At 48.2% G+C, this 22,501-nt stretch overlaps 7 protein-coding genes across 7 annotated transcripts; 4 read left to right on the forward strand and 3 right to left on the reverse strand.

The window, feature by feature from the left end:
- Positions 1-6: 6 nt before the first annotated feature.
- BDV38DRAFT_90863 (putative C6 finger domain protein) lies at positions 7-2,865 on the forward strand. Its single transcript, XM_032064119.1, has 7 exons — positions 7-262; positions 325-437; positions 495-1,346; positions 1,400-1,486; positions 1,540-1,832; positions 1,905-2,346; positions 2,431-2,865. Exons 1-7 carry the CDS (start codon positions 89-91, stop codon positions 2,606-2,608), a joined length of 2,139 nt encoding a protein of 712 aa, XP_031913248.1. The 5' UTR covers positions 7-88; the 3' UTR covers positions 2,609-2,865.
- Positions 2,676-6,233, reverse strand: BDV38DRAFT_90860 (vacuolar protein sorting protein DigA). Its single transcript, XM_032064118.1, has 3 exons — positions 5,780-6,233; positions 3,127-5,707; positions 2,676-3,064 (listed from the first exon to the last, which is right to left on the reverse strand). The coding sequence occupies exons 1-3, from the start codon at positions 5,988-5,990 to the stop codon at positions 2,980-2,982; spliced, it is 2,877 nt and encodes a 958-aa protein (XP_031913249.1). The 5' UTR covers positions 5,991-6,233; the 3' UTR covers positions 2,676-2,979.
- BDV38DRAFT_90846 (ubiquitin C-terminal hydrolase family protein) lies at positions 6,234-9,119 on the reverse strand. Its single transcript, XM_032064117.1, has 5 exons — positions 8,959-9,119; positions 8,799-8,885; positions 8,369-8,743; positions 7,690-8,308; positions 6,234-7,637 (listed from the first exon to the last, which is right to left on the reverse strand). Exons 1-5 carry the CDS (start codon positions 9,022-9,024, stop codon positions 6,478-6,480), a joined length of 2,307 nt encoding a protein of 768 aa, XP_031913250.1. The 5' UTR covers positions 9,025-9,119; the 3' UTR covers positions 6,234-6,477.
- Positions 9,120-9,651: 532 nt separating this feature from the next.
- BDV38DRAFT_283300 (mitochondrial 54S ribosomal protein uL5m) lies at positions 9,652-10,871 on the forward strand (the record flags this gene model as incomplete). Its single annotated transcript, XM_032060019.1, has 3 exons — positions 9,652-9,905; positions 9,982-10,674; positions 10,748-10,871. The coding sequence occupies 3 exons, from the start codon at positions 9,652-9,654 to the stop codon at positions 10,869-10,871; spliced, it is 1,071 nt and encodes a 356-aa protein (XP_031913251.1).
- Positions 10,872-11,104: 233 nt separating this feature from the next.
- Positions 11,105-14,553, reverse strand: BDV38DRAFT_90894 (STE11 family mitogen-activated protein kinase kinase kinase). Its single transcript, XM_032064120.1, has 4 exons — positions 14,283-14,553; positions 14,150-14,223; positions 13,935-14,086; positions 11,105-13,881 (listed from the first exon to the last, which is right to left on the reverse strand). The coding sequence occupies exons 1-4, from the start codon at positions 14,462-14,464 to the stop codon at positions 11,602-11,604; spliced, it is 2,688 nt and encodes an 895-aa protein (XP_031913252.1). The 5' UTR covers positions 14,465-14,553; the 3' UTR covers positions 11,105-11,601.
- Positions 14,554-18,327: 3,774 nt separating this feature from the next.
- On the forward strand, positions 18,328-18,610 carry BDV38DRAFT_247427 (uncharacterized protein). The gene has a single exon (XM_032054661.1). It carries the CDS (start codon positions 18,396-18,398, stop codon positions 18,564-18,566), a length of 171 nt encoding a protein of 56 aa, XP_031913253.1. The 5' UTR covers positions 18,328-18,395; the 3' UTR covers positions 18,567-18,610.
- Positions 18,611-19,179: 569 nt separating this feature from the next.
- BDV38DRAFT_293178 (FTFMHR domain-containing protein) lies at positions 19,180-22,323 on the forward strand. Its single transcript, XM_032062191.1, has 3 exons — positions 19,180-19,358; positions 19,435-19,489; positions 19,555-22,323. The coding sequence occupies exons 1-3, from the start codon at positions 19,226-19,228 to the stop codon at positions 21,995-21,997; spliced, it is 2,631 nt and encodes an 876-aa protein (XP_031913254.1). The 5' UTR covers positions 19,180-19,225; the 3' UTR covers positions 21,998-22,323.
- Positions 22,324-22,501: the final 178 nt, after the last annotated feature.

Here is a 22,501-nt window from a genome sequence, read left to right on the forward strand (position 1 = left end):
TCATCTCTGGCGTTGAAATTATGAACTGGCATCCAAGTTTCCTGCGGTAATCCCGGCTGAGGCTATTCCTCCTGCCCAATCATGCACAATGAGCAAGCGCTCGTACCAAGAGTCATTCTCTCCCGGTGGCTCGCAGCCGCCGGAGCATATCGATAACAGTCATAATGGTTTATTACCTATCAATGACCTGCTCTCACCAACGCAAGATCAGCCACAGTCGGCAGGCTCTGGCAAAAAGCCTCGGAATTTTATTGCCACAGTAGTAGGTCTTCCTTGACATCTCTAGCTGTGACATTATGTTCCAACTTTTAACCCGTACAATAGGCATGCGAAACATGCAGGCTCAAAAAGACCCGATGCGACGAATCCCGTCCAAAATGTGGTCTGTGCAAGTCCCTCGGTCTAGAGTGCGTCTACAATGAACGCAAGTCGTCCAAGTATGTAACTTCTATAACGTATTCTTTACCAATTGCTTTTTCACTAACATGCCACAGGCGAGACCATTCGCTCAGTTTGATCATGAGCACTCTCCATAGAATGGAGACCAAACTAGAAACTCTTCCGTCTTCCATCTGTAATGATTTACAGTCACGTCAGAGGCCCATTCCTCGAACTATTGATAGCCCATTAGATACGAGCACCCCAGGCCGCAGCAGTCAGGGTATCAATGTTCGAACGTCTGTTACGAACCCCCTGGCACAGGGCCTTACTCCCGACGCTATAGAACACGACGATTTTGAATTTGACGAACATCAGAAAGCGACAAACTCAAACGGACTAATCTCAATCTCCTTCAGTCAGCATGGGGTGATTCTCTGGCCAGGGGCCCGGGATATCCTTCCCAAGAGACTACTTGAAGCCCATGAAAGACTAGGGAAGAACTACGTTATCGACATGGAGGCCAAAAGACCTCAGCTCCCCATGTACATTTGTCCATATCCTCCACAGGCTGGTGATGACTGGTTAGAGGCACTTCCGCTGGCAATGATTAAAGGTCTTTCCGATGCTTTTTTTGCCACCTTCAATCCTTTTACACCAATTATGGATAAGAATTTCTACTTTGCCTTCACGATCTGGGCAGCAATTGAGAGCGGATTCGGCTACACAATAGAAAGCTGCCTAGTCCTAAATATTCTAGCGTTGGGCTGTCATGCTGTTCAAGCTCATCAAGAAGGGAATTATCCACTACCCGGTACCCGGAGCAATCGTTTTGAACCGCCAGATTGGATGGCGGTGATCCATGAGGAGCCGTTGGGCCTACGTTTTTTCAATGAGGCACGTCGACGCATTGGTTTCTTGATGTGCGATAACGACCTCCAGAGTTGTCAATTTTATATGTTGTCATCGTACGCGACCCCTTTCTTTACCATCCCAGGTTATTGGCTAATCAGATAAATAGTGTCTATTACAGCCAAATCCTCCGTCCGATGGATGCGTGGGCTATGATTCACCGCGCTGCTACGTGCTGTCTCCAAATGCTGACCAAGTGAGTCCATCGGCTTTATTATCACTCTGCGCTTTGCTAACCAATATCTCTAGCCACGACGTCAATTTCGATGAATGGGAGGGTGACATGAAATCCCGCGTATACTGGAACTGCTTAATGAACGAGACCATCCTAGTGCAAGAACTGCATCTCCCTCCCAGTGGCCTCGCCCGGCTCGAGGAATTTGTGCCCATTCCAAAATTCATCACCTTCGAAACTGTGGGCTTGGTACCGCCTCGATCCTCCTTGCAAGAGCTAGACGACTCCTTCTTCCAATACCATTTCCTCGCGCAGGTCGCCCACCGCATCATCCTCACTCGCATCCGCCACTCATTGTACTTCTACTGTAAGCCACCTATCACTCCATCCCCCACTGAATCCAATATCAAAACTAACAGTGCAAACAACACATACACAGCCGACTCAGGGACCTTCCCACTTCCAGCTATCAACGCAGAGCTCCACCACCAACTCGAGCAATGGCGTCTCAACCTCCCACCTGCCATCCAATTCCAAGATACCCACACAACCACCCCAGCGAACGCCAACAACGCAACCACCACAACCCCCATTACATCTCCGTCAACACCCATCTCCCCCCTCCCTCTAGACCCTAACCGTCCCCTCTCCCCAGCAACCGCCGTCTCAGAAGCAATGCTCCGCGGCCGCTTCAAGATCGCCAAATTCCACATCGGTCGTCCATACCTCTACAAAGCCCTTCGTATCCCCGCCTCCCTCTCAGAAGACGACCTCGAACAAGTTCGCAGCGGCCTCCAAAACGCCATGAACTGGCCCGTCGTCGGCGGCATCTTTCAAAACATGAAAAGTTGTATTCCGATCAAATTTGCCTTTTGTTCTCAGTATGCCTCCATTTCCCTGCCCTAGCTCTTCTCGAGCAACGTCCAGGTTCATCATGGTGAACTATCCAAACTGATTCGATGTAGATTCTTCGGCCAGGTCCTCCTTTTCTATTGTATCTCCCACTCCCCTGACGCCCGGCTGCGGAGTACGCTCCCCCCGGACTGGGAGCGCTGGAGCCAGGAAATGCTGCAGTTCTTGGAAGACTGTGCGCCTTTTAGTCCTGCCGTTGCCAAGGATTTGGAACTTTTGAGGCTTTTATGATTACTACCATTCCCCCCTTTTTTCTTTTTCGTTCGAATTTTGTTGATGGTTTACTGTCTTGGATATGATAGGTTTGGGTGGTTATTTGGTTTCTATGTAAACTATCGTCTGCTTTTCTTTTACTCATATAGAATATTGGGTAATGTTCAATGTCAATGTCTAGGTTACGTACGTATATGAGAACGTCTGGATTGGGGTGGGATATATTCTAACAACTTGTAAGGCAAATGGTATAAACATATCGTATCCTTTCATACGGAAGTCGTTGGAACGACTCTCGTCAGATCGGAAAGAGAAACGCTCCAGGATTAAAGTCATTAATAAAACGATAGCGGCACAAGCGAAGTGGGAGTGGCATGTAATCCTTGCTCTCACAATGCCCAGTCGTCTGCCGCGTCAGAGGCCGCTATGAATGGTTTATCGATATGTTTGAGCGCATGGTCTCCGCAGAGGATACTATCTATGAGTCAGCTGCACAATGCTCTTCTTGTTTGGTAGGAAAGAGGGAGGTAATTTACCAAGCTTCTGCTATCAACCCATCTAGTTCTTTGACAATCTCCTCCCGTCGAGATGAACTTATGTCGCTTTTGTTTAGCTGCGCTTGCAGATCCCGTATATACTTCTTTTTGCCACCGGCTCCCTCGAGTACTTCCTTTCCCAAACAGTCGCTATGGAAGGCGTGTTGGCATGGGAAAACGAAGAATTGGCGACTCAGAACTGGTAGTGAACAAAGCCAACACTTTTCTCCGGGTTCGACGATAGCGTAGCGCATATCCAGAGCCGCAATTTCGGATCGGATCTGTCGCGCTGTATGTGCTGAGTTATCCATTTCCTGACGCAGGGCGTCAATATGACGAGAGTAATCTTCCAGAGCATTGCATATCTCATCTTTGAAATCATCGATGACAACGAAGTCTGGAAAGAACGGAATCAAGTCTTCGATGCGGAGGAGTTCGCATCGACGAAGGAACTCAATAGCGTCCTTAATGCCGGTTCCAGGTTGTTGGATCTTCTTCTCGGCCACGAGAAGCCATAATTTCTTCCGAAGCTTATCGTTCCCTTCCGGTCTGTCAGCAATGATAGCTGCTAGCTCAATATCTTCATGCTGCAGAGCCAGCTCTACTGCTTGGAGATACTGTCCCATAGCGCTGTAGATATGGATGCATGACTGAAAGCGCTGGTGCTGGATACAAAGACGAAGGGCAAAATCGGCATCATACGGGGGTGGAGATGAAGCTTGTGACTGAAGATAGGTTAAGAGCCCTGCTTCCGAGGAGGAGAGACTCGAAGCATGTATTGAAATGAGTGTGTTATGCACTGCAGGTGATGGTTTCGGGTGGTTGACAATGATAAAATTGAGGTACCGGACAGCTTGGTTCTGGTTAAGCGGAACATTTGACATTTTATTGTAGTTCAACAGAGCAGGTATCAGTTTCTCGGGTTCAAGGTTCGTCTGCCGCATCAAGATATCGACCAAACCAGTAGCTGCATGGGTCATAAGCACACTGCTGTATTTGTAGAACACGTCAGGGTCACTTTGTCTCTGGAGAACATTCAAAGCTTCTGGCCATTTCTCGCGTTGGATCCAGTAGGAAAGCACATAGTTGTGATCGCTGACGGCCGTGGCGAAATATAGCAGTTCCTCTTCCCGACCGTGACTACTGATTATGCCGTACACCGTCTTCTTATCGAGGTCCGCCTTATACTTAGTGACGAACTCCTGGAACTCAGAACGGACACTACAGAGTTGGCCTTTGATATCTTCGGTGCTTGTTCCCTCCGCCACTTCCGCGCTGGTGGCTATGTTGTCGTCCAAGGAGTTCAATTTGGTCATGAAAACCTCTACCAACCAGCCTGCAACCATTATCCGCTGCATTGACGATGATTTTTTGTAGGTTGATAATTGGCCAAGAAGGTATTTCCGCAAAGCGTCGTGCTCCCCGCCATTAATCAGAGTCAAACAAACCTCCTCGAACCCCTTGCTACTCTTACCCCAGACTTTGGCTGCCTCCTGATAACGTCCTTTGCTGGCAAGAAAGTCGCCTGAAGCAGTGGAAACGGCATCCTTTTGTGCGTTGGAGCGTGCATAATGGAGGGCTTCATCAAACATCTGTTTCTGCAGAAACACCTTCCAGATATCTCTGTCCTCGTCCTCGACTGCGATCTCGAAGATTTCTTGGTTCGTGAACAACCAGTAGGTATTTTGTGTAGAATCTGCCAAGAGACCTAGCGTACTCTGTCCCGGTTCCAATACAGCCTGGTCATAAACAATCTCTTCGTTCATGCGGTTCACGGCAATAATCCTACCCTCAACAAGGGCTAGAATATGCCACTGCGAAAGCGTCATAGCAGTAATAGGGTTCTGAATAAGCCTTTTACCTCCTCGTGCAGATTCAGTAGCTGGGAAGAATGACCGCGCTAGCATATTCGCACTCTCAAATGGTTGGTTCATTTTCTCAGAAGAGTAAGGAAGCTGGCCATGATATACACCATGAGAACTAAGCCAGGCAAACTCCTTCGCAGGGTTACCATCTGCAACGCTTGGTGATATGGCCAGGGTTGAAGGCGCAGCGTTTGAGGCTTTTTGGGTCTCATGTACTAATGGTGTTTCTCGTTGGAAGAGATCGGCATATATGGAGCCTCCACCTTCTCTTCCATGTCTTCCTGTCCGCCCTAGGAAATATGTCAACTTTCCATGGGTCGTGACCAAAACGCGCCTCTGCTCCGACTGCGTATGAACCAACTCTGCCCAAAGTCCTGTCACCGGCGACGCCTCCGGCACTTTATACACAGCGGTGACGTATCTCTCCTCGCGGCGGTAGAACTCGGTGGAGGGCTCGATATAAGCCTCATATATATGTCCATCGGTAGTTCCTAAAAGTATCTCCCTTGTAGAAGCGGTCGGAAGCGATGGGTTCCAGGCGATACTCTCAATTGAAACTCCCTTCAACCGCGACAGCGGCTTGGGTTGCCTCGACTGGGTGTGAAGATAGTAGTTCTCGCCAAGGGTGGTGGTAATTATTAAGTGGGATGCGGAAGGGTCCAGGAACATGCGACGAATAACTCCTATTTCCGAGGATTTCTTTGGAAGGTCAATGTCTAGAACGGTCGAATTAATATCGCAGCCAGGCGGGAACTCGGAGATTCAGCAAGTCACAGGGCACTACATACCGTCTATATCTTCGGGAGCTTCCAAATCAATTCTAAGAATACGATTGGTTGCGAGAGCCAGGATAAGTACATTATTCGCAACTTGCGCAGCGACGAAATCCGCAGCGAGCGGGAACTGAAGCTGAACACGTCGGACATCGAAGAGTGCGGAGTCGGGGGTTTCAGTTAAGTTGCTGGGAGCAACATAACCGTTTGATGCATCCAGCGCCATGATGCGCAAATGGTGACAAAAGGCGCTATATCATAGCGGGTTCCCCGAAAGAGAGGGTCGAGGGGTTGCTAAAGGAGCTTGTGTCAAGCTGTTAGCTGACCGATTGATACCGATAGGGCGGGATGGGGAAGCTAGACAGCCGTTGATGCCTTGGCATGACTCTGTTTGCCTAAGGCATGAACAGTTCTTGTTCTATCATACTCTGTAATGAAGCATTCATTATAACACGTTCCAGTTACCTACTGTGGACCAGTCTACCATGGATAAAAACAATGCACCGCACCACACACAGGCTTCCTACCATACAGAATCCCACTCCTACCATCTATTTCTAATGCATTCACTCGTAGTCTATACACAGTAACACCGTCCCGAACTTGCATGACTGAGATAAATAATAAGACAAGTGGCTGGGTATCAAGTGCCTCTCTCTAGAAGTGTGGGATCATGGAAAACATCAATCATGAAAGTGTCAAAGAGTCATCGTTCACATTATAGAGCACTCCCGCTCTAGCTTTCGCCCACGCTTCTCCCTAGATTTCTCCTTGGACTTCCCTTTGCTCTTGGTACTGTCCTTTCCGCGTGTAGGACTTTTCTCGTTGGTTTCACTGCTTGCCGACATAGCTCCCTCGCCTGGTGGCATATTCTCAACGGTAAACTCATCATCCTCAATCGAGAAGCCATCGCTGTTGACCTTATCCCTGCTGCGTCGGCCGGTAAAACGTGAGAATGTAGCACTAATTCTGCTTTCGCTAGTTTGACTTCCTGCACGGCTGCCAGGTGCGCTTCTCCGGTTCCTTGAGGTATGCCGAGAAAACGAGAAGGAATTCCTTCCTCTATCGTCGTCTTTTGGGACAAGTCTCGGTGACGTCGATGGAACAGTTCCTACCTGTAGTCCTCCAGAGGCATTCGACTCCACTGCGTCGGAAAAGGCCACACTATGTTTTCTGTCATTCTGTCCCAGGGACAGGATTTCTGCATTATCCGGGGCGGTGATTTCAAAGCTCGGCCTGTTCGAGCGGAGTCCCTCCGTACGGCAACTTTCAGGAAGATCATTCCCCGAAGTGCTTAACTTCTGGGATATTGCTGAAGTATCTATTTCCTGAACATCATCCGAGATCTCAGAAGAAGGTGCCGTGTCTGGCAAATTGACCGCCGCAGCATCTTCATTGACCGGTAAGATTTGGTAAAATAAAAGATACGGCGACTCATGCTTCAGGGCTCGCTCAATATCAACTAAAGTAACACGCTCCGCGGCCAAGTCATCAAATCGCATCCAATATTGGGGGGTATCCGAAAAAGCTGTCTCCGAGCTATGAGAGCTAGTCGGGGGAGCACCAGCACTGGTGCCCCTGACAATAGCAATGTAATGCCCTGAGTCAACCGAGCTGCCTCTATGGCAAATCATTGCCTGCAAGGACAGCTTAAAATTCCCGTATATCGGGCCCTCTTCATCCAAGTTATCATCTTGGATAAAATGGGGTAGTCCAATCTCTGTTGGTATATCAATGAAGGTATTAAGTCGGATGGCTTTACCGTTTGGTGACATAGAATAACGCTTTAGGCACATGCCGAGTATTGGTCGTTTTGACGAGAAATGTGCTGCTACCTGTGCATCATTGGTCGGCGTATTATCCGTATACCAAGCTAGATCGATGTTAACACCCGCAAATATACAAAGCATAATAGTAGGTCTTACGTATCAAACTAAAGAACTGCCATGCGGGCATCATGACTTCTTTCCGATATGAGCCTCTTCGTTGTGATGTCACGTTTCCATCGCCTTCTGGGCTAGGAATAAAACGTTCTTGAACGATGCTGCTTCGCCTGGGTTTAGGCGTGTTAGAGCCACTTGATTCTGTCACCGACGTGATTGGGGTCACTTCATCAAGTCGAGGAGGCGATAGGGTTGTTGGGGATGTCGAGGGGGATGGACTAATCTCCACTGTCTCGACGTGAGTCGTGAAACCCTTCGATAGTGAGTCTACTGATTTAGTGGATCCCACGGTGTTACGTCGTTCAAGGTGTCGTTTCACTTCTATCCGGTTGTTGAAGTACGACTCCAAACATTCCTCGAGTGTGACAGTGCTTCCATCATGTGGCTCTGGTATCGCAACCTCTAATAACCTTTCATTGACAAACTTGTGGTCATCGCTCGCATCTTCTTTTCCTGTATGATAGATGTCCATTTTTAGGGTAAGGAGGGGCAACTCCAGCGTTCCTGTAATAAACGTGAATGCTTCCGACGTGTCCTGCTGGCGTAGCCTGGCAGCATCTTCCCAGCCACACTCAGCTAGTGCGTCCTGCAGGTGTTTGGTCTTCAAGCATTCCGTCAGTGTCTCTTCCTATCGCAGCGTAACAAGACACAGAGCACGTACAATATCCGTTGTTATAAGTTTTCCTGACCGCAGCATGTTGACCCAGAGCCTTAATAGTATGACAAGTTTTCGACGAGGCTCGTCGTTGAAGGATTTGTATAGGATGGCCTCAAAACAATCTAATCGAGCAAACATCGCAAAAAGAAGTGCGTCTAAATAGCAGGTGACTCCTTGTCGGTTCTCGGCTCCTAGGAGCTTCGTACTTGGCGTATATCCCCTTATGATTCCTTCTATAGAATCCTCGAGAAGTAGCAGCAAGTCAAACGCTCTGTCCACATCGCCCTGTGCATGTGATGATTGTAGAGCGTAACCGAAGTGTTCCTCTTTAAGATTGGTGATACCGAGCTGCGCAATGCGACGCTCAAGGACTTTGACCTGCTTTCATAAGCTCCACTGTATAGGTCATGCACCTAGAAGCTACCTTTCTCACCTTCTTTTGTTCCTCATCTGTATCTACTGGCGCTTGGGTCGACGAAAAGAAGCCACGGAAAAGAGGACGGGAAAGAATATTCGAAGACTGAGAGAAAGCAATATTAGCGAAGCTAGGTTTATAGAAGACTTCTTTTAAGCGATCTCGGGTTGTAGTGTACCTCATCTTTCTTTCCATCTCTGCTATTTCGCTCGCGCCTAGTAAGAAACCTGTGAATGCCGCTCATTTTGTACGATGTAATGTGGTTTTCGCTGATTAGGGTTCAGAAGAGGAGACAGGTGTCGTGGAATGAGGGTTAGATATACGTCGACATGGAGGAAGTATTAGTTCAGGCTCCAAAGTTTCCATGAAGCGTGCAGGAGCAAGTAATGTTGCCAGACATATCATGTGTCTAGTTCTTCTGATGACTGAAATCTGATGCGAGTCGAGGAAGCTGCGTATACTAGGCTTCAGCTGAAATCGGCCAGTGACATCACATGTGGTGGCACAAGAGTTATTCGAGTGGAGCGCCAGATCCAGCAGGCGACAGCGGTCGGTCTAGGGAAGCAAAAGTGCTGTGAAGCCCTAAAGCCAATAACCCATGACTTTGGCACCGGATCGGCAGCGATCTAAAGTTATGGATGCCTAGCTTGCTGGATTTGGCGCGGGGATGATTGAAGCTGATCACATGTGGGTCCTCCCGCTGCCTTGAGCTTTTGTTTGTTGCCTGAATTAGCCGCCAGACCGTTCAGGCAGCTATATCCTGACCACGTGATCTTGTCCCGAACTCGAGGTTGTCTCCGATCCGGAAAACAATTTTTGGGATGCCCAGTCTTGAACTAGTCTACAGCGACAACGTCCCTTGTAGATCACAATGGCTGCCAGTGAGCCATCAAGATACCTGGCAAGGTCATTTCCACGGGCATTTGTGCCTACCGCTCGTCCACAGGGCTTCTGCTTGCGGCGCAATGTCTCCGACCAAGCCTCGTCGAAGGCCGCGCCGGCCGACCTCAATGAGCTTGAATCGGCGACTTCTCTGTCTTCGACAACACTTCCTGAGGCTACTGTAAAATCGTTCGATCCAATTGCAAGGACCAAGACACGGAAGAAGCAATTGCCACGGAGTCGGTGAGTTTACCTCGACCCTACTGCGATCCGGATCAAACCCCCCGGTCAATAATGGTCTCTAACCGTTCACTTCCAGTTATCAATTCCGTTCTCCCAAATATGATCGTGGTCCTCTACACCCTCACCAGCCCCCTCCGCCATCCGATCCGTCTTCTCGACTCTACGTTCCGGGTCCCTTCTCTCTCCCCCGAGTAGAACAAACATATCAGTCCACCGTCGCGTCCGACATCCTCACCCTCTGCTATGTTCACAACCCCCCAGGTTTCAAGCCACCACCCAAGGCCCCTCGTCTTCGCTCATGGGATGATAGCTCCCCATACCACAAGAATAGGCCGCTCCGTGGACCCCGAGGAGGTGATGTCCTCCGTCTTCTCCGGAAGCCGATCAATTTCAATAATGTCCCCCAGCTAGAACGGATCACCATTCACAGTTACGTAAAGCAGGCAGCCCAGGAAAATTCGTCATGGTTGCATGTTGCAGGAATGGCTGTTCAGGCTATCTCCAATGCTCGAGTGGAAACCTTCAAATCAAAGACCAGCGTGGCCACCTGGAGTATTGCACCAGGCAGAGATACCGTTGCGGTCAAGGCGGAGCTTCGCGGTGAAGATATGTTGCATTTCTTCGGAAAGCTGGTTGATGTTGTTATGCCCAGGATCAAGGACTGGGAAGGTGTCAAGGGTAGCAGTGGTGACAGCAGTGGAAACATCACCTTTGGTCTTGAACCCGAGAACGTAGCTCTGTTCCCTGAGATTGAGGTGAACTATGATATGTGAGTCTTACTACGACGCCAATACCGGAATAGGACCGCGTAAGACATTGGCTGACGTACGTTCGATCTTTAGGTACCCTCCGAAGATGATTCCCGGTTGCCATATTACCATCCACACCTCAGCCAAGACGGACAAGGATGCCCGGCTTCTCCTCAGTGCCATGGGTATCCCTTTCTACGGAAAGATGGTTGACTAAAGGTGCCTCGACGATACCCTTTTCGGAGGGATTTCGCAAGATATAATCAAGGAACGCTTGACGAAGGCCAGTCCTGTACACCCAAGCGAATGTTTGTACTCTCATCTTCGTTTTCTTGGCATTGAATATGTAACATGGAAGTTTTGTTGACTCGTTAAATTCATGTAAAATATGCTCTATTCTATTAGAACTTTTATTGCACATTATCCCATCCGCTCTGATCAGTCATTTGACGGTTCAAATATCCATAGTACTAGTCGCCTACCTCACTTGCGGACTGGATTGAGCATCCTTGATATCCCTCCAAGCTGCAAGTTCCGAACTGTAAACATATGCGTATCATTACGATCCCCCAGATCTACCAAGATCAAACCTCGCTTATTAATATACAAAAAAAACAAATTAAAAGTTTAAGTCCGTGAATTGGGAACACTTTATGTTCAGTTCTATACATCATTTCATTATATGTCGACAATGAAATTATGACCTGGCTGGTTGGGGTAGCCCAGAAAGTTGGATGCTGTGCGATCCTGGGTCAGAGTAATGGTGAAGTAACGAAAGGATGATGATTAAAGCACAAGCATTCAAAATTCATAGATCTTAAAAAATCTCAACATGCTTAGCGGCATTTACGCCTGGGGTATTCGTCAATCTCGATCAGACATTGCAACTTTTTCTTTTTTTCTTTTTTTTTTCCCTTTTTCGTTTTCCACATCCAGCCGGACTGGTTTCACGCAATTGGCGTGGCGAGGAATTGACACTTCAAAAGCTCGTCAGCACTCGGCCGTTGCTCATAGTCGACCTGGAATGTCATGTCCAGGAATGCAACAGCATCCTTGCTCGCATGCTCTGGCGCAGGTGGTCTGGCTTTGTTGCTTCCAATGGCGAAAATGGCCTGCAGCTGACTGCAGTCGGGAAAAGGGTGAGCGCCTATAAACATCTCCACGACCAGGCATCCTAAGCTCCAAATGTCTGCCTTCTTGGTGTGGGCGGTCTGTCGAACAACTTCTGGTGCCATCCAATATACGCTACCCTGCAGCGACGGTCGATGTAGATGACCACCTCCTGTGCCGCTGGCCCGGGAACCAAGGACTGTAGAAGCTTCCACCCGTTTGGAGATACCAAAATCCGAGATTTTGATGCCACCTTTGTTGTCCACAAGAATGTTCGCGCCCTTGATGTCACGATGGATAATATCACGGCTGTGCAGGTATGAGAGGCCTGTCAAAATCTGTCGTACAAAATTCTTGATTAAAGGCTCTTGGAAAGTGTTGTATTGCTTGAGCATTGTAGCAATAGATCCACCGGGAACGTATTCCAAGAAAATGTTCAAATACTGGTCATCAGCAGCGGTACCCAGATACTGGACAATATTTGGGTGGTGAAGTCCTTGCAGGAGTTCAATTTCATGTTTGAGTGCCGTAACCATGCTATTCTTCCGTTTGTCGAATTCTGTGCCCTTGGTTGCCGATGGTATCTCAACTTGTTTGACCGCCATAAGTTCTCCAGTGATCGCATGCAAGGCCAAAAACACACTTCCAAAAGATCCTTCACCAATCAAGGAGCCTTTCATCCAATTCTTAGGCGCGAAGTTGTTTCCAGCGAGGAAGTCATTAAGACCGTCGTCTTCCTCTTCACCATCTTCGGCAACTAAAACGCTCAGTCGTTCATTGAGTGAGCCTCCGTCAGTTGCAGCAACACTTGCATTCTCATCCACAAGGCTCTGACGAGATGTACTGGGATCGTCAGAACCACTATCGAAAGAAACATATGATTTGCGATTTGGCTCGATGGGGGACTCTTCCTGAAGCGGTTGAAGGGAACTTGACGCGATTGAATCTCTATACGTTGCTTGAGGAAGGCTGAACTTGGAAACTGAAAGAGGCCTCGAAGCGCGAGTGGGTTGGGCACCAGTATTAAGCCAGGTATCAGCAATACTGGGGATAGGGGGTGCATCTCTTAAGCTGGATGCGTAACTTGTATTGCTAACAACACTCAATCGACTTGCTGCACGGCTCAGGCGCTGCGACCTCCGAATTGACATGCGCATGGTCTTCTCAATATCTTCCCGGTGGTGACTAGGGAAGTAAGATGTGATTTCGTGGATAATCATCTCGCTAGGTGGTCGAGCACCAAAGAACGATCGTAATTTAGACACGGCGTGTCGCTCCGTATTCAGCATGTGCAAATCATGCTCACTCGAATTCTGATGCCGAGCAGACATGGGTGAAATCGGTTGTTTTATATTATGCCAGGGTTCGCCGGTGAGTTGTTGGATCTTAAACTGTGTGCGTGGATTTGAGCTATTCAGGGCATTGATGTGTGTCGCTTGGCTTTCATCAATGGCGAGTTGAGAGGCACGCCGGAGCTCGTCCGTGTCTGGCTCTCCAGCATGAATCTTCCGTAGTATGAGGCGGCCACGCTCAGATTTGTGGTTACTATCACAAATCTCCATAAGCTCATGATCCGCCAGCCTCCTGCAGTTCGACGGGTCTGGTTCCAGGCCATCTAGCACATAGAAGCAGTAGTTCCGGTATTGATGCTCAGGGAGTTGCAGCTTCTTGAGCACGCACAGTATGATATCATCAGCTGACCTGCAAAGTCTGATGTTCAATACTTTTGTTTGTCCGCCAGTATAGATTATTCGAATAACAGGCGAGTTAGGGGGAAGAGACCCCATTGTCAGTCCATCAATGCTAGGGTTTTGTCTTAAATGGCTCTTCTGAGCCTCATTGGGGGATGCTGGGTTCCGACTGGCCCCGGAACTACCAGAGGAGTTGTGACCGAAGTAGCCTTGCCCTTGTTCCTTGCGAGCGCTCTCCATCGGGCTAGCAACATAACGTTGGGCCCGCAGGGGCGATCCTGGCCGCGACGGTGGTTTGTAGCCATGGGCATTATCAGCGGTATGAGAGAATCGGCGATTATTCAAGGTCGGTTGGCGGCCAATTGAGGGACGACTAGGTTGTGATGAGGCGGGTGTATATGCTGACTCAAGCGCAGCCAATTGATCCTGCATCGGATCAGTCAAAGCCCCTAATACACAATTGATTCATAGCAACGTACTATGTTCCTTTGTTTTCGGTTGGCAACCGATTTGTTCCTGAGCTGCTTGATAGCGACGAAAATGCGTACCCGATCACCGACTTTCTTAATACCCATTTCTTGCAGAATCTTCTGGTCACACTCGATAAGATTGTTGCCATTGAAATTGTTCGCTGTATGCTGTCAGCGTCTGTTTATAGCGCGCAGCTGTAACATCAGTGGGATTCAGAAACTACCTTTGAACAAGGATTCATATTGACCACACTTGATGCTATGCAACCATGTTATGACCTGCTTCTCGTCCCAGGACCTACCGAAGTGTCAGCTCCCCGCAATACCCTTCTCTCGACAACACATGGACAAACGTACCTGACTGCCTCAAGTCCATCCTGTGCCTCCGAGAATTCCGACTCCGTGGGGCTCGTGAATGACATTTCATCTTGATGCGTTGTAAAGATTGCTTTGTGGGATGGTCCAGGGTGGTAAGATGTCGTTGGTGTTTGGGATGTGGACATCCCCAGTGGAGAAGAATACGTAGTCTTTGCCAACATGGTTGAAGGGGGAAGCAACCTTAAGCGCCTCGTCCCAATCGCCCGGCGATAACTTTAGATAACGTCTGCAGGCAAACTGCCACCCCTTATCCTTTCCCCCTGTGTAACTGGCAAGAAATTGGTTCGTGCGGCGTTGTGGAAACGTCAAGTCCCAACAGACGTCCAGAATAGTCTAATGCATGATACAGAGTAGCCTGCAGGATTCCAGGTACATATTAGCTCCATCAAATTCCTAAAAGGGGTATGACAGACGAAGATATGGATAAAGAGAGAGCACAGATTTTCCAAATATAGAAGAAAACGAGATGAGGGTCCAAAACACGGGAATTGGGTTGGTTCGTACCGATCAAGGTCAATGCTGAAGGTCAACACAACAACGACTGCACCGTCAATCGCAACCAAACCCACGGGATCAACTCTCTCATCCAGGCCTACGTTCGAGTGCAATTTGTGGAAGGTTCACGATCGGGGGGCGGGTGTTATCAGCGATAACGCTCCCACTAGCGGAGGGAGGATAAGAGGGGACGAAAAGGTGAGATGAGGTGGGATAGCGCTCGAGGGTCGGAGAAGGGCGATGGACAGTAACCGGTGATCCCTTTGGGAACCAGATGACGAAGGGGACGTGGTGGAGAGGGAGGAACGCAACCACGTTGTCGTGCTCTTCTCACCTTAAAGTTTTTGCTGGTATCTAAAATTCGTCTAGTCTCGTTACAGACCTGGTAGTATCTGGCTGGGCCCGATCGGAGGGGGGAAATGATGGGCTCCTGCGACCTGCGTAGTGTGTGGAATCTCCTCAAGGCTCAAACACGCCGCGCCGGATGATAGGCTGTCAGGAGGGCCCGATCTGAAACAATGGGCCATCAGCTGCTCTCTTTCCGAGTCTGGAGCCTTAGGCGTCTTGCCCTTTCCTGGTTTAGCGGCGGCATCGAACTCATGCACTATTCTTAGGCGGTTGGCGCCGTCGCTTCCACTCTGGTTCCATGGTTTCTGTGACCTTCAATCGGTGAATAGCCGAGCAATTGCTTAATTGTTTTTCTTTCATTATTATTTCTTTTTGTGTACCCCTTTTGGTCGAAACTAATGATGTTATAAGTCTGGCTGCTTCTTCCAATATTCGTCAAGTACCCCATACAGGCAGGCCATTCATCGATTGATTGACTGATTACGACAAAATCCCATACATCGTTAGATAAGAACATGGGGTTCACCGATAGGTCCGATCATCACCTGCTCCGCACACGCACCAGTATCTGGCAATTAGTGTGCTTACCCACCCGTGACAATTTCAAGCTACTCCTGATCTGTAAAAGCGGCACTACAACTTGAAGTGAATATCAGACCGAATGGAAACAAAATAGAAACTGTAGCCACTAGCTGTAGCAGCACATGTGCGCACGAAGAACAATGCTATTACACATTCATGCGGTTACTTTTAATTCAAGTATAGATTATAATTCAATGGAATTTACTCGAACTGGCTGATATCGGAGTAACCAGTGTGAAACCAGCTGACGACTCCTGGCTCCATTATGAGGCGCGTTTTTTATAGAAATTTTTAATATCGGTTGGGTTGTCAGAGAGTGGATTTAATCCTGATAGACGGTGTATGTACAATTGGTCTGGTGTTGTTTTTGGTGGGGTTCTATGACAAACCAACAGCAGACGCGGAGAACGCCATTTATTCCATACCACACTGGTAGATATCTTCAAATTTCTGGGCTTCAATTAAGCGATCTATTTCAAGGTATGTAATCGCTTATCACTTGATAAGGGGTAATGTCCATTCAAGGACCTTCACCCTGCTTACCTATCTCAGTTACTAGATAGTATACTATACATCTTAGTACAATGATAGTATCTCAGATGCCCGCTGCTTTCGTGTAAGTCAACTTTAAAAAGTACAACAGTGAGATAATTCTAAAGAAAAGAAAAGAAAAGAAAGAAAGAAAAAAGAAACCCAATTGAGTTAGCCCTAGAGTTGCATGAGGTTAGGACATGAGGACTTTTCCTGCTCTCTCTTGTTAAGAAACAATGATCCTCTGTCTATCCAAACGCAATTCAAACCACCAGAGGATATGGGGACGGATAGCATTCCTCATGAAGCAATTGCTTGATAATTTTTGCTTATTGGGACCCGGTCCTTTTGCCAAAAGGCCTGTCACGAGCCCAATAAAGGCCAGCCTTGTCATAACCGTGCAAACAATATCAAGACTGTGTGCGTACACCTCGATAATAACGACACGCTGCCCTAATGTCGATCCATATATCGAACAATCTGAACAAGCACACTTGCTTCTTGCGCAAGACTAGAGGCTTGGCGCGCAAGTGCTAGGTAGGCCGTCGACTTGATGGTAAACTGTGCCTCGAAGGTCGCACCTTCAATAGCGACACCTATGCTCTATCCAAAAGAGCACCAGAAATTGTATATGAAGGCTGCATACGTAATATCCTTCTCCTCTGCCACGGCTTGTGTCCCGTAAGTGAGACTGCTGTAGAACATTCCCAGGTTGAACCCGATGCCAGATTTAGGAATAACCATTCAGGGACCATTGTGCGAGGACTAAGCAGATACTGTAAGTGCATTCCAAGCATACTCAAGAACCGGGCTCCCCAATTTGCCCATCGATAGCGCGACCCCGCTTGCTAACAAGCACAGCTACCACAATTACGCACGGGTAACAGCGAATATCTCCCGGAAAATTGCGACTCTTGATGTGATAACACCATAGCTTTGAACAGACAGTAAAGTGGAAAATAGTGGAAGAATCACCATAGTAAAACACTGTGAATACACGTTCCTAGGTAGTTAACTGAGGCTGTGCGCTGCTGGAAAATGATGGGTCGAAGGATGGGGTCCTGTGGTATGTTAGCCTCATAGATGACGAAGCCTGTGAGTCCAAGTATACTTAGCACCAGAGGTACAATAAGCTGCCATGACGACCATGCGACCATCACGTTGGCCCAGAAATGGCCAACAGAAAGCTCATGCTGGAAGCAGTGTATCAAACTAATAAAGTCCGGGATATCCTTGAGATAGATATCCAGATACCTTCGTCCGTTTAAGAAATGCGATAGCTATAACCAATCCAATGTCACAGGTTAGAAGATTGATTCAGAGAAACCAAGTCGAGGAAGCAGCCTCCGCGAAAGCACCACCTATTACTAGCCTATCAACTGACCCAATAGTCCATACAGTGCTTTTCCAACCAAACTATGCCCCTCGCGCGCGTAAATGTGTAAGATCGGTAATAATGATCTCCGTTAGGCTAATGATATCTCCGTCAAGTGAGCCCTGGGTACCTCGTCCTACGAATGCTATAGCAAAGCTCTTGCATAAAACAAAGATGGTTGATCCAATGGTAAAGAGGACAAGCTAAAGCATGACAAAATACCTGCGACCAAACGTTTGCGACAAAGACCCAAATATAAGCTGGGATGCCGTGTTGGTGAGCAGGAAGGGGGTGCCGGTCCAGCAAGGCTCAGTCGCAGAAACTTTTAGATCCTGGGATGTTATTTACATGGGTTGCACACTGGTTTAAGTACTTGTAGAAGCAGAAGATTTGCAGGGAGTCAGGCGTACAGGCAAGGCAATGGACAATGAGGTAGCATCTAAGGCAGCGGCGAGATACAATCCAAAGGCTGCTGAAAGCAGTGTGCAATCGAAGGCCAGCACGAATCTGTTGCTATCATTCTTGACACGTTCTAGTGAGACAAGGCCAGTTTCTTTGTTTTTGCCCGAGTGGCTTCTATAAAAGGTGGCGAGCAATCAGGCCATGCTAAGAAATTCGGACCAGGTATTTATTTCAAAAGGACAACTTGCTGAACTTATGCACATCAACAGATAGTTGAATTATATGATATGAAAATAGGTACCTAGTGTGGATCAATCATCTGTCTACTTGTGGTCCAACATTTATCCAGGCTTTGAAGCATGGGAATTTCCTATTCTTGGCTGGAAACCTCTTTTTACTTTTTTCCTCCCTTTTTTCCCTTTCCTTTTCTTCCCCATCTTTTCTTCTTTCTTTTTCTTCTTTTCCCCTTGACCATTACTGTTGTAGTTTCTAAATCTAACTATATAAGTACATTGTACGTTTACTCTTGAAAGAATATTTCTTTTTCTCCCTCCCTTTGCGTTATTATAACTACTATAATCAAATTACAGCCATTCTTGGAGGGCATTGTGTTACACTATTTTAATTTTGCCAACACGGTAAATGTACATGTCGAACAAGTTCCGGTAACAAAATCCAGTAAAACCCCTCTTTTCTTTAGATAGGCAGGAGTAACTCTGGTCACTAGTGAGGAGACGTAGCGTGTGTATGATGCTAAGGTTGTATCAAAAGCAAATATCTCCGCACCAGTGGGGAGGGCGGAGTGTATCTGCGTCCATTAGTATTCCGATCCTTACCCAGGAAGACCTACCGACCACGATTGTATTATTCCTCTCTCCTCAATCAGTCCTCGAAATAGTTCAAAGCTTCATTCTTCTGTAAGCTACCACACGGAAGCTATAGCTCAATTTGGTGATGTATCCCAGTCTCCACGGGAAACTTCACTGACTCCTGACCTAGTGACTGTCAAGACAACTTAAAAGGTAATGGTGACTTTAGGGCTTTGATGATCAGACAACAAGAGTCCAACGTCCGCGGCAGCCACGTGACCCCCCTCGCAAAACCCCCTCATGACAACCCCACAGTTTTTCTTCCCCGCTCGCAGGTTATCCATCAAAGGACAAATGCTCCAATTCCAAGGCAATTCGCTATGGAGGACGAGAGAACTTCCCCTGGGAAAGTGAGAAAGAAGTCTACTCCCGCCAACCGGAAGTCCCTGTCTTGCGAATATTGCAGCAGGTCTTTTGCACGTCTGGAGCATCTCCAACGCCATCTCCGCACACGTTGAGTAACCCTGAAGACGTCCCAAATTGGCATCTGCCTATGCGATGTACACTGTGTTGATTGATTTATCTACAGATACAAAAGAAAAGCCCTTTTCATGTGACATATGCTCCAAATCTTTTGCAAGAAGGTGAACACACTTTGCTCTTCGAACACGACTATTCCACGCTAATCAGGGGCTTTACATGTCTGTAGCGACCTGCTCGTACGGCATGAGCGACTAGTTCATCCAGCGGAGGCAGCAGCCAATCGTGAACATCGAAACAATAGCAATCATGATGTCCCTCAGACCCCGTCATCCATTATACAACCGACCCACCAAGAGTCGCGCATGCTAGAGCTTGCAGATGCCGTTCCCGTGCAAACACAACCAGTTCCGCAGCCCCCACCTGAGGTGCAGATCCAAGCTCCTCCAATCGTCGAGACAACTCATTTCAACCCATCCTGGGGGTACGATCTAAACTTGCTCTCTCATGCTGCTAGTCATGTGGCTCTTGAGGGCCAGCAGGAAAGCCTCGAGTCGATGCGTAAACCCTCACAGAACGTAGGCCCTCCCCAGCCGTTGTCTCAGGTTCCGGAGAGAGCGATCACGGACAACTATGGTGTTGAACCTTCTTTCCTAGATCTCACAGACCTAGGTGACCCCGTCCAAGACTTTACCGTCTTCTTGGAAAGCGTTGGTCTTTCTTCTGATTGGGACTCTGGCGTATTCTCATCGGTGGAAGAACCTATGTTGACGGCAAATATCCCAATTGACTCAAAACCACCTATTCGCGAAAGTGCAAGACTTGGGGCAGAGATGATGAGCGATCCGCGTGGCCCAGCCGATGAGCCACCGTCCTTTTCTAATTTTGGATCTCGGCTACCATCTCTACAGCCAGAGCCGCAAGACGTTGATGATCGTCTTGTGTTTGGTGACGAAGGCCCACGTCCAGCTTGGGATATTTCGAATACAGATCGTCAAGTCTTTCTCTCAAAACTCGAGGAATTTGCTTACATTCTCCCGAAGGGCTTTATCCCACCATCAAGACATGCTCTGTCGCGCTTCTTCGCTGGCTACATTAATGGACTAAACGAACACCTCCCATTCCTTCATGTACCGACACTATCGGTCGCAAAATGCTCCCCTGAGCTCACCCTCGCTTTAGCAGCCGCAGGATCTCATTACCGGTTTGAAAACAATCGAGGGATCGAGCTTTTCCATGCCTCGAAAGCCATTCTTCTGCAGCGCCTACAGAGAAGGGATAGCAAGCAAGTACAATGCCCTTCGTGGAATTTTGTCTCTCCACCATCCGGCTTTCACGGTTCGAGGGGCTCCTCTACCCCTTCCAACAATGCCAATAGCCCGTTTCAGCAGCATCATATCCCGCATCCGGTCGAGTCGCCCTCGGGCTACGCACCCCAAGATTCGGACGCTCACATGGAAGTAATCAGGACCTTCCTACTGCTCACAGTGTTTGCTTCTTGGGAGAGACATCCTGAACTATTGCGGGAAATTCTTTCTCTTCAGAGCACGTTGGCTCGACTTGTCAGAGAGCATGGACTTACTGAGCCACCCCCTACTGATCCCAACAACTGGGAAGACTGGGTACGAAGAGAAGGTAATAGGCGGACAAAGTTCATCGTATACTGCTTCTTTAATTTACATTCTATCATGTACAACATACCCCCGTTGATTCTGAACGCAGAGCTGAAACTAAACATGCCATGCTCACACGACGTTTGGAAAGCCAACAACGCAACCCAGTGGCGGCGGGTCATGCGTTCACGGCATGGACCGGAAGTTTCATTCCAGGAAGCCTTCGCTAAGCTATTCGTCAAGTCCAATCTATCAAATTCATCGACACCCATATCACCGCTTGGGAACTATATTCTCATACATGCCCTTATTCAACAAATCTTCTTTGCCCGCCAGCTTTGTTTGTCTGCACCGATGATGCAAGGCACCAGCCTGAGGCAGGAAGATTTGTCCACCTTAGACAATTCTCTAAGCGCTTGGAAAGCATTGTGGAAGCGCACGCCAGAATCGAGCATTGACCCTCAAAACCCGGCAGGCCCAATAGCATTCACGTCGACTGCCCTTCTCGGGCTCGCCTATATTAGGTTACATGTTGACTTAGGTCCCTGTCGCCGCCTCATTACCCAGGACCCGATCCAGATCGCCAGGGCTCTAGGTGAATCTCCACCTGTAGCACGGAGCCCGCGCCTCATCATGGCTTTACTGCATTCTGCGCACGCACTTTCCATCCCGGTCCGCCTCGGGATAGACTTCGTAGCGCGAACCCATTCATTTTTCTGGAGTATTCAGCACTCCCTTTGTAGCCTGGAATGTGCATTTCTTCTAAGTCGATGGTTACTTTCCATACCGGTGACGCAGGCTGAACAAAGACTGACAGAGCATGAGCGAAAGTTGCTCTTATGGATTAAGAGTATGATGGATGAGACTGACATGGCCGTTGATCCGCCAGGCGCACCTGATGTGGAATTTCTGGCCAATCCCTACAAGGCAAAGCAACTCAGTATTGCTATTGTACGAGTATGGGCGAGGACATTCAAAGGGAATACAAGCTGGGCGATAGTGGATCTGGTCGGGTCGAGCTTGGAAGCTTATGCAGATCTTCTGGAAACGCAGTTATGATGATCTTCCCTGGTTTCATACACGCGTCAGCCTCGTGGGAAGTTTGTGTTGAAGTAAAGCACTTCGCAGGGCATTGGTAGCTTATCCGCTACAGCACATGCCCTGGTAGCTGCAAAACGCATGTTTCCCTGCTTTGTTTGCCCATCGGCTGGTGATGTCTATGGATGAACACTGGCCAACACAACGCAGCTGGTCTTCGCCAGTTATACCTTTTCTCGTTGCTAACCTGGCTAGCAATAAAGTAGTTGGTGCTGCCCGAGTCGGCAGTGTGATGTGGCAGCTTGACTCTTGTGAGCCTTTGGGTAATATGTGATGTTATTATATACCCCTCATCACATATTCTCTTCACCTCTTAATCATGTATATAAATGTAAGCTCTCTCGTTAAGGAGGCTGAAAATGTTGCGATACGATTATTACGCCTTTGACACCCATGAAATATCTTCTCACTCTCCCCTTTCTCCTATTTTTGTCCTCCGTCGCCCTTGAGAAAGTGATGATTGCA

Source organism: Aspergillus pseudotamarii, assembly GCF_009193445.1.
Source record: "Aspergillus pseudotamarii strain CBS 117625 unplaced genomic scaffold BDV38scaffold_29, whole genome shotgun sequence".
Classification (NCBI taxonomy): domain Eukaryota; kingdom Fungi; phylum Ascomycota; class Eurotiomycetes; order Eurotiales; family Aspergillaceae; genus Aspergillus; species Aspergillus pseudotamarii.